This window comes from Sinocyclocheilus rhinocerous, unplaced genomic scaffold (assembly GCF_001515625.1).
Source record: "Sinocyclocheilus rhinocerous isolate Xijiao unplaced genomic scaffold, SAMN03320098_v1.1 scaffold1048, whole genome shotgun sequence".
Classification (NCBI taxonomy): domain Eukaryota; kingdom Metazoa; phylum Chordata; class Actinopteri; order Cypriniformes; family Cyprinidae; genus Sinocyclocheilus; species Sinocyclocheilus rhinocerous.
The window spans coordinates 91,754-102,325 of NW_015649578.1; the positions used below are offsets into that span (position 1 = coordinate 91,754).

At 33.3% G+C, this 10,572-nt stretch overlaps 2 protein-coding genes across 2 annotated transcripts in view; both read right to left on the reverse strand.

Annotated features, from left to right (window-relative positions):
* LOC107710766 (tumor protein p73-like) overlaps positions 1-10,572 on the reverse strand; it is a 33,797-nt gene that overhangs the window by 4,602 nt on the left and 18,623 nt on the right. The gene's annotated exons all lie outside the window — the stretch shown is intronic.
* On the reverse strand, positions 2,788-8,796 carry LOC107710785 (tumor protein p73-like). Its single transcript, XM_016515634.1, has 3 exons — positions 8,480-8,796; positions 5,354-5,447; positions 2,788-3,740 (listed from the first exon to the last, which is right to left on the reverse strand). The coding sequence occupies exons 1-3, from the start codon at positions 8,602-8,604 to the stop codon at positions 3,414-3,416; spliced, it is 546 nt and encodes a 181-aa protein (XP_016371120.1). The 5' UTR covers positions 8,605-8,796; the 3' UTR covers positions 2,788-3,413.

Genomic DNA, 10,572 nt, shown 5'->3' on the forward strand with positions numbered 1-10,572 from the left:
CAAAATATTCTGGGGGCCATGAAATTTTAGTGAAAATCATCAAAAATGCTGGCGGTGGCATGGCCACTTTTTAAAAAAAAAATGCTGGCGGGAAAGGAGTTAATAGAATGAAGTTCTCCACTTCTCTGTCTGTCTGTCTATCCATCTATCTATCTGTCTGTCTGTCTGTCTGTCTGTCTATCCGTCCGTCTGTCTGTCTATCTATCTATCTATCTGTCTGCTTTTCTAATAGACTGTATAACTTCAAATCTTTTTCAGTCTTTCTGGCCTGGGTTTCTCAACCCAGCTTCAAAGATTGTCTTAACCAACTTTTTTATCTAGTTGTTTTATTGCTCTTTCAGATGCTCTCCGGTGTCGTCTCATCAATGGCCTAACTTGATCCTAAATAGGTGTAACTTACGTGACATTTGAAATGTCATGTTCAGAATGCCTGAAATCCAGCAGAGACCAGACAACAGCTTCTCGTTCTGAAACATCCTCACCGTTACTGATCTTGCATTAAAACATCATCGCTTTGCACACTTTAGTATTTATTGAAAAAGAAATCACTTTACATCATTCAAACGTGGCGATATAAAAAAGAAACAGTGTTACAGCTCTTTAATGAAAACACAAGATATTAACTCTTAAAAACATTTCTAAAATCTGTAGTTGTCAAAATGACACAGCATGACATAATACTGACTGATATCAATTGTGAATATAACATCATTTGCAATATCCTAAAGCCATAAAGTGCTTCGATATATATGATGGTATTTCACCATCACGGCCAATTTAGAAACAACATTTTTTCCCTCAATTTACCTCCTGGGACCCAGTTTAAAATGTGCTGTTATTACATGAACAACAAGGAATTCTATGGGTAACACTAGTTATTTACAAATGCATTTGCTTGTTAAATAAAGGTGACAAATGTACCTCTGACTACATACAATCTACCAAACAATGTTCAAGACGGCCCTTAGACGTTATGGGTGTAAGAAGTATAAATATATTCCTTATATACCACAGAAGACAATGTTCCCGGATGACGGCTCTGTGTGTAACACTTTTCTGCTTTCCTATATTATTTTTTACCTAAACAAGACACAAGCAGTGGCTTTTGATGGGTTCACATCATAATAATTGTGTGGGTCTGCTGAACAAAAGTACTTCAACCTTTGTCATCTTCTTAGTACTAGTAGTATTAAAAGTGATGTTAAAGTGAAGTTAAATAGTACATATAAGACTTTGTTGTTTAGTGTTGGAGAGGTGAATCTCAAAAAAAATTATGTCCAGGTCTTTTTTTAAACCCCAAAATAAAATAAAAAAAATAATATTTTGATTAAAGACCAATTTCATAATTTTTGTATTTTTTTTATTTTTATTTATTTGTTTATAACAATTTAGTACATTTCTCCCAAAATTCTTATTTGTTGTGCTTTGCTGATTTTTTATTTATTTATTTATTTTTTACATGCATTACATATATATACACATTAAAATTTGCAATTTTGGGATGAAATGTCACCTGGATGTTTTTGTAAGATTCACCTTAATACCTTGGCTGAGTCATAATTTTACTCTTTGATGAAAACATAAAATTAGAATGTTAAAGTGAAGTTAAATAGTACATATAAGACTTTGTTGTTTAGTGTTGGAGAGGTGAATCTCAAAAAAAATTATGTCCAGGTCTTTTTTTAGCCCCAAAATAAAATAAAAAAAATAATATTTTGATTAAAGACCAATTTCATAATTTTTGTATTTTTTGTATTTTTATTTATTTGTTTATAACAATTTAGTACATTTCTCCCAAAATTCTTATTTGTTGTGCTTTGCTGATTTTTTATTTATTTATTTATTTTTTACATGCATTACATATATATACATTAAAATTTGCAATTTTGGGATGAAATGTCACCTGGATGTTTTTGTAAGATTCACCTTAATACCTTGGCTGAGTCATAATTTTACTCTTTGATGAAAACATAAAATTAGAGACAATTAAAACTAACAAGACAGTGATTACATGTGCTAAAGGAAAAGTAGACATTATAACAGTACAGCATGATAAATAAAACCTTGTCCTGCAAGGCTAATACCACAAAAAGGGTGAACTTTAAAAGTCTGACAACCCATATGATGATCCAGTGTCTCCCTTTCAACAATATAACACTTAACAAATCATTCATAAAAAATTTTTTTTTTTAAAAGTTGCAGTGTAAAGCACCACTTCAAAAAAAAGTTAAAAATTAGTCTTAGTTAAAAATAAAAATAATTAAAAACCTGTAAATTCACTTTTATGGTGTTTTCTTCATCAATGTCATTGTAAAACTTTGATGAACGAATTATAGGTATGGTATGACATATTGAAATGAGAGAATAATTCAAATACACAATGCCTTTTGATCTAGCTGTACACATCTGGCTTTGATAAACCTGTGTAAAATTTGCAATTTTGGGATGAAATGTCACCTGGATGTTTTTGTAAGATTCACCTTAATACCTTGGCTGAGTCATAATTTTACTCTTTGATGAAAACATAAAATTAGAGACAATTAAAACTAACAAGACAGTGATTACATGTGCTAAAGGAAAAGTAGACATTATAACAGTACAGCATGATAAATAAAACCTTGTCCTGCAAGGCTAATACCACAAAAAGGGTGAACTTTAAAAGTCTGACAACCCATATGATGATCCAGTGTCTCCCTTTCAACAATATAACACTTAACAGATCATTCATAAAAAAATTTTTTTTTAAAAGTTGCAGTGTAAAGCACCACTTCAAAAAAAACGTGTCTTAGTTAAAAATAAAAATAATTAAAAACCTGTAAATTCACTTTTATGGTGTTTTCTTCATCAATGTCATTGTAAAACTTTGATGAACGAATTATAGGTATGGTATGACATATTGAAATGAGAGAATAATTCAAATACACAATGCCTTTTGATCCAGCTGTACACATCTGGCTTTGATAAACCTGTGTTTTTCAAAATAAGTAAATAAAGTATGATTTTGTGGGTCAAGCATCCACTTGATCTATGGGCATTATTTCACACATAATTCAATATCATACATGATTGCACAATTATTATTTACACCAAGCCGAAATAAATAAGGCAATGTTCAGAAATCATACACTGCTTTTAACCGTTCATAACTACGTCCTAATAATATATAATTCATTTTAGCTAATGGATCATTTGTAATATGTGATGTAATATTAGCATAAGGCCACAAATGACAATCAAATAAAATGATTCGTTTGAACCCTGGTTTTAATAAAAGGGAATTGTTTGCACAAAGATTCTTACTCCTCAAATCATTTGTTGTCAAATATGGAAGTGCTACTATATGGATAATACAAACTGTCCATCGCAGTTTAAAAAAACCAATATGGGCGATGCATGGAAAGCGATGGTCCTTCTCAGTGAACGTCGCTTTCTGCGAACTCCTCCTTAATGGAGTGCTTGTGTAACCTGCAGTCGGGCATGTCAAAGCCGAAGTCAGCCCACTCCTCCGCTCCTGTGGGGGCGCTGCGGTTGGGGATGGTGATGGTGTGCCGCACTCTGAAGTGCACGGCCTCCATGACGCGCTGCCGCTGCAGCTCTCCTCCGGCGCCGAGAGCCATGCTGGCCATGTTACTGCTGGAGCGGATGAGCTGCTGGCCGTAATCGTGGCCCTGCTTCATGTCCTGCAGGCCCCTCCAGATCGCCAGCCGGAACTGCTCAGGGATCTTCAGCGCCCCAAGGTCCTGAGGAACACAAGATCGCCAGTTACAGTGAATGCCATTCTATGAAAGAGGCCCATTTCATGGCCTTTGTGAATAATATCATTCTATTACAAGAATAATATTTGTATACATTTAGGGTGGTTATATAAAAATATGCTGCTGGCCAGTCAGAATCAAGTATTTCAGAGCAACTGTCCTATTTAATGCAACAGTGGGATTCCGAAAGTACAAAATCTATTCAATTTATCCATAGATTTTATAACTTACAAACCTTTGAAGAAAGACCTGTTGTGAGCTATGAGGTTGTTAATCGACTTATTTTTAAAATAATCATGTTTAACTGCAAAATTCCACCAAACATATATAGTCGCAGTCAATCTCACTATATGCTGTCAAAGTACTTGTATATTTGTATGTATATATACAGTATGTATTTTGTAAACTTAAAATATATTGTTTCTATAGTTGTAATACTGAATATTAATGAATATTTTTATATAAAAATAATCATGTTTAACTGCTGAATTTGTGGCCAATAACTACATTTCCAAAAAAAAAAAATGTGTGTGTGTGTGTTTTAAAGGCACAATATGTAAGATTTTTTTATTAAAATATCCAAAAACCACTAGAACAGTGTTATATATTTTGCTGGCTTGTGTACTTACGTTATCCCAAATTTTTCGAAGAATGTTTAAATCCAGAGAAAGAAACACCCAAGTCCCGTCAGATTGCATCGGCTGTGGGGATGAAGACCACAACTCCCATGATTCCACACTCAGTCACGGCGTCATCAAACTAGCCTTTGTCTATTTGTTTATTCTGAATACGCGCCCTCTAGCAGCGAAAATTACATATTGTGCCTTTAAATGCATTTAAAATATATTGTCTCTGTACATATAATTACCAACTTTGAATGAATGGTTTTATATTTCACCATCATTTTTAATGCAACGATGTCATTCATAATGCTTCATGGGATTGTAGTTCTTTCTCTCACTAATGCAGTCTTGTACCTTTGTCCTTTTTTGGTTACACTTTATTTTAAGGTCCATTTCTCACTATTAACTACGACTTTTGCTACAAAAAACTCCTAATTTGCTGCTTATTAATAGTTAGTAAGGTAGTTGTTAAGTTTAGGTATGGGGTAGGATTTAGGGATCTAAAATATGGTCATAAGGCATTAATATGTGCTTTATAAGAACTAATAAACAGCCAATATGCTAGTAATATGCATGATAATAAGCAAGAGCTTGCTCCAGTGTCGGCTCCAGTTTCAGAGCTCTGGAATTGTTCATGTCAACCTATGCTACGTGTGTTTGCCTGTTCCCTTGGTTATTATTAAATATTTTTGTTTGAATTGGACTCTGCGTCTCCTCGTTCCTCGCTCCGTGCTCCTCACAGTAGCAACCCGTGACAAAACTAAAGCGTTACCCTTTTTTTCTTATTTTAAAATAAATTTTTGCTTCAAATCAAAGTTTGTAATGTGATTCACCTCATAGCTGGTTGGGTTGATTCATGGCTTATAACATTTAATGACTTTTTAAAAATCCCTATGGGAAAAATGAATGGAAAACAGGATAAAACACAAATCATCCAAGAATGAAAAGAGCGTATTGCCTGAACTGTTGGTTTACCTCCATGGAAAGAGCCTGAAGGTGGTAGACACTCTGGAGTCCCTGTGACATGAAGTAGTCGATGCAGTTTTGGCAGCCCAGGCTGGTTAAGAAACTGTTCAGAGAGAAAAGGAATCCCACTAAGACCAAGCGGCTGCGTCCTGTGAATTACATATTCACCCATGGAGAACATAACAAGCAAAGCACCACGGCATTTGCCATTTGGCATTTTATTATCAAGAACTGATGGAATGATAATGAGAGTGTATTTAGGCAACAGAATACTTGATTGAAATAAAGCATTTGTATTGTAATCATGATTATGAATAAATCAGTGATGATACAAATACCAGTTAAAAAAATGCTAAAAACGTTGGGCTAGAAGTGAATGCAATATACACTATCATTCAAAAGTTTGGTAAGATTCTCTCTCTCTCTCTCTAAGATATTTATTTTTAAGATTTTTTTATGCATGCAAATGTTTGTGTATTAATATTTCAGAATTTGCATATGATTTCTTTTTATAAATAAAAATGCTATCAAAACATGCAATTACATTAATGATGCGTAACAAGTTTTTCATTGCATTGATCTTTTTATTATAAATATTTCACCAATAAAAATGATTTGCTTGATACAATCAAAACAGGAAATGTTGTAAATATATAAAGCCGACAGAGTGACTTTAAAGGTAGAGCAACTGAGACAAACAAAACTACAAGAAAGTGAGGAAAGTATGTGTAATCTCTGCATTTTAAGTCATTTTAAACAAAACATGGATTCAGAAACATATGGTTGCTTTGTCATAATTAGAGACGTTGCCTTTTAATTTCACCCTGATACATTAAGTATTAAATGTAGATGGAACATTGATATTAATAATCAAATTTGTGACAAAAGAGTCTGTAAAACATTGCAATGTGCATGGAAAATAACACATTTAGTTGAAAAATAAATCTCACTCTAGGTGCCAATATATAAGACTTATGACAGTAGCACAAATGACAATGCGATTAACTGAGTAAATAATGTAAACAGATATCTGGGTGAAGGTAAATCTAAAAAAACCTGTCTTGAACATCTCATACAGGGTCATATTTCACTCCACTTTTTGCTGAAAGAAACTAAATATTTTTAGCACCACTACAATTTTTTTAGATTGATACATCACTTTTAATTATATTATATTACCATTTTTTATATTCCACATTTTAATTATCATAACAATTTTCAATTCTGTAATAAAAATACAAAGATGATGTTATTTAAATTGTAAAAAAAAAAATATATATATATATATAAAATGGTAGTATTTGTTGTGCTGCCTTTAAACAACTAGTCTAGTGAGAAAATTAATTTTTTTCATTTAATGAAAAATTACTATTCAGAACAATGAGAATTACACACAAAAAAAAATAAAATAAAATTACAGTATTGAGTATTTAAATGGGGGGAATGAGTTTAACTGTCATGAAAATAATGTTACAATGCAAAAAAACTTAAATGGTGCTTAAAACCAATCAAGCAAAATATAATTTCTATTATTTTTCTTTTGATTTTGGGGTTTACCAGACATGTTTTTTTGTGAGATTCACCCTACTGATGAAATTGCACAGGCCATTAACCAGAAAGGCACCTCGCCACCCCCATCCAGCCCGATGAGATAAATAACTGTGTGGGACAAAAAAAAAAAAAAAAAATTACAGTATTGAGTATTTAAATGGGGGGAATGAGTTTAATTGTCATGAAAATAATGTTACAATGCAAAAAAATTTAAATGGTGCTTAAAACCAATCAAGCAAAATATAATTTCTATTATTTTTCTTTTGATTTTGGGGTTTACCAGACATGTTTTTTTGTGAGATTCACCCTACTGATGAAATTGCACAGGCCATTAACCAGAAAGGCACCTCGCCACCCCCATCCAGCCCGATGAGATAAATAACTGTGTGGGATCAGTCGTATGCATAATTATGGAACATAAAGTGGTTAACAATTGATATGACATGTATATTAATGAAAAAGGTTTACATGTTTTGCACACTAAAGTGTAATTTGAAGTCAAAAAGCTTCTCTGACCAGCAGAGAAATATTTAGAAAGATATTACTCTTATGTACAAATAGTTAAGTCTGAAAAAGAAACCAAAAGCCTCTTTAAAAGCAAAGGTTTCATTACAATCACAATCCTCTTTTGTGTATTAGCACAAAAGAAAAAGCATCAATATACCGTAATTCCATGATTCTAACTATGTAAAGACAAATGAGGAAGTGGAGGAGAAATAGAGATGCATCTAAAGAGGCATTTTGAATGATTTAAAGGGATAGTTCACCCAAAAATGAAAATGTGATGTTTATCTGCTTACCCCCAGGGCATCCAAGATGTAGGTGACTTTGTTTCTTCAGTAGAACACAAATGAAGATTTTTAACTCAAACTGCAGACTTATAAGTACATTACCGCCACCTATCTCTCAAGTGGGCCATTGACACTCCTAATTGAGATTGTAGATAGAGTGTCAATGGTCCATTTGAGAGATAGGTGGCGGTAATGCACTTATAAGTCTGTGCTCCGCCGTAAAGCAAGAAGAAGAAGAAGATGCATCACGCACCGGCTGTCGAGGACGCGCTCAGGACAGTTCGGACATTGCAGTGCATCAGAGGTAAAAAACGATATAAATACTGTTCAGTTTCTTGCACAGACCGATCGTTTCATGTCTTTACACATCAATGTATCGTCACGAGCCGCAGGGTTTAATTTGGTTTTGTTTGTGTCTGTTTTTTTTGACTCTCAAAGCCATGATTCCCATTCACCACCATTATAAGACTGACAGACTGCAACGGTTTGTGTTAAAAATCATCATTTGTGTTCTACTGAAGAAACAAAGTCACCTACATCTTGGATGCCCTGGGGGCAAGCAGATAAACATCAAATTTTCATTTTTGGGTGAACTATCCCTTTAAGGTCTCTTTATCCTAATATAACAGGACAACCTGAAGCCACTGTTGATAAGACACATCAGGCTGAATTCAGCCACAATGTTATAAAAATAAATTGCTATTTAAAACCGCAGTGTTGTAAAAAGGAGCCGTACATCATGTCTAGTGTGTGTGTGTGTGTGTCAGGTTGGTGCTACTGCAGGGTGTAGTACCTGACGAGGCTGGGGTCGGGGTTGTAAGGTGGGGGAGGGGTACAGTGAGAGGTGGACACTATAGACTGAGACGCATGAGCTCCATTCACATCTCCGTTAGACTGCATGTGGTGTCCACTCAGCATGTTCGTACCTGCAACAACAAACCCACGAGACCCAATCAACACACACCACAACTAATACACACACACACAAATCAACACTCAACAAACACCGGATGAGACTCACATGGGATTTAGGGAGTAAATATTAGCCACTGTCTGGTAGATGAGTGCAAATGTCATTGATTAGTGTCTCACTTTTTATTCAATGCAATCAAATCAGATCAAACAGGTGCCCTTGTGAAAAAAAGTGTGCTTAATTGTATTAGATGTGCACGTGTAGTGTACTTCAAATCTTAATAGTATATATATTTTTAAAAAGCTGTACTTGCAGATCATATAATATTACTGAAATAAAAGGTGTACTTACAGTGAGATACTTTCATGTTTCTGAACACATAGTGCACTTTGTTCAGTTACACTTTATTTTAAGGTGTCCTTGTTACAGTGTAATTATACATTTAAGTGCGGAGTAATATTAATTAACTACATGCACTTACTGTATGGTTAGGGTTAGGATTAGGGTTTGGGTTACTTACATGTAATTATGCATAATTAATTGTTATTATAATAGTAAGTACATGTAACGTGTAACAAGGCCACCTTAAAATAAAGTGTTACCCTTTGTTCAATTAAATGTACTTTAAAATACATTTTAAATCATTGTTTTACCAATATTTTATCATGCTTTAAAGAATGTAAAGTAACTTGATTTTAATTTTTCTACTGCAGTGTGTTTGATATTGCAAGTTTTAATAAAAATGACAGTAACATTTTAGATTAGGAAACACTGTTCACTAGTTGCTTATTAGCGTGCATATTACTAGCATGTTGGCTGTTTATTAATACTTATAAAGCACATATTAATGTCTTATTCTGCATGACCATATTCTAGTAGTGGTGGGCCGTCAGGGCCAGCAAAGCCGTCTCTGCTGGCCTAAACACTATCAGAATTACTGATTTAGTTTTAAAGGGGTCATATGATGCTGCTAAAAAGAACATTATTTTGTGTATTTGGTGTAATGAAATGTGTTTATGCGGTTTAAAGTTAAAAAAACACATTATCGCCACTGTATTCTAGATATCTTAACTCCACCCAATATATAAATTTAACTACAACAACTACCTTACTTACTATCAATAAGCAGCAAATTATTTTTTCGTGAGAAATGAGTTTATTGAGGGAAAACTCTTAGTTAATAGTGAATATGTGTTTCCTAATCTAAAGTGTTACCAAAATGATATTAAAATATATTCTAGTTTATCATCAATGCTTGTCAATACATTCAGCAGAATACTCTATCCATATTGCAAAGACAACAATTATGAAATTACATACTGTATAATGATACATTTTAGTGGGCCAAAAAGCACTCTTAAGTTCATTGAATTTAATATAAGTTTAAACTATAATACATTTTCATTTAATTGCAATTACCGGTAATAAGCAATTAAGTGTCTGAAAACTGTATATATTAGTAGGAGTATATTCTATAGTATATTAAGCACATTATTTCCGATACATGATCTCTTTTTAAAAGTATGCTGAAGTGTATTTTTCACAAAGGTTACCATCAGACATCTAGCTAGAAATCGTTTTTTATTTGTTTATTGGCATAACTTCAGAACTTCATGTGATAAACTGATATTGAGCCAGCAAAATGAAAATATGGACAAAATCAGTAACTGTTTTTGAAAGAACTGATGAGAGACTAATTGGTGTATGATAAGAGTATAAAATGCAATGCCTTGCACATTTTGCAGGAAATAAAAGAAGTAATCCTTTGACATTATGACATTAGGCTAAAAAATTATATATATATATACACAGTGCCTTGCGAAAGTATTCATACAACAGTTTTTTGCTTTTACTTTTTTGTCACCTGGACTGAGCTTACTTATTTGTTTTTTAATAACAAAAAACCCAAAAGTTATATTTTTGGCAACTGTAAAAGCCCTTTCACACCAAAAGGGAAATGAATAAGCCTCAGG

What these genes read in the sequence shown, in the direction of transcription:
- LOC107710785 (XM_016515634.1), bottom strand. Translation starts at nt 8,604, where the DNA reads ATGCTGAGTGGACACCACATGCAGTCTAACGGAGATGTGAATGGAGCT. An exon ending in CCCGACCCCAGCCTCGTCAG is followed by an intron (nt 5,448 to 8,479) that starts GTACTACACCCT and finishes CTCTCTGAACAG; the next exon opens with TTTCTTAACCAGCCTGGGCT. An exon ending in TTCAGGCTCTTTCCATGGAG is followed by an intron (nt 3,741 to 5,353) that starts GTAAACCAACAG and finishes TGTGTTCCTCAG; the next exon opens with GACCTTGGGGCGCTGAAGAT.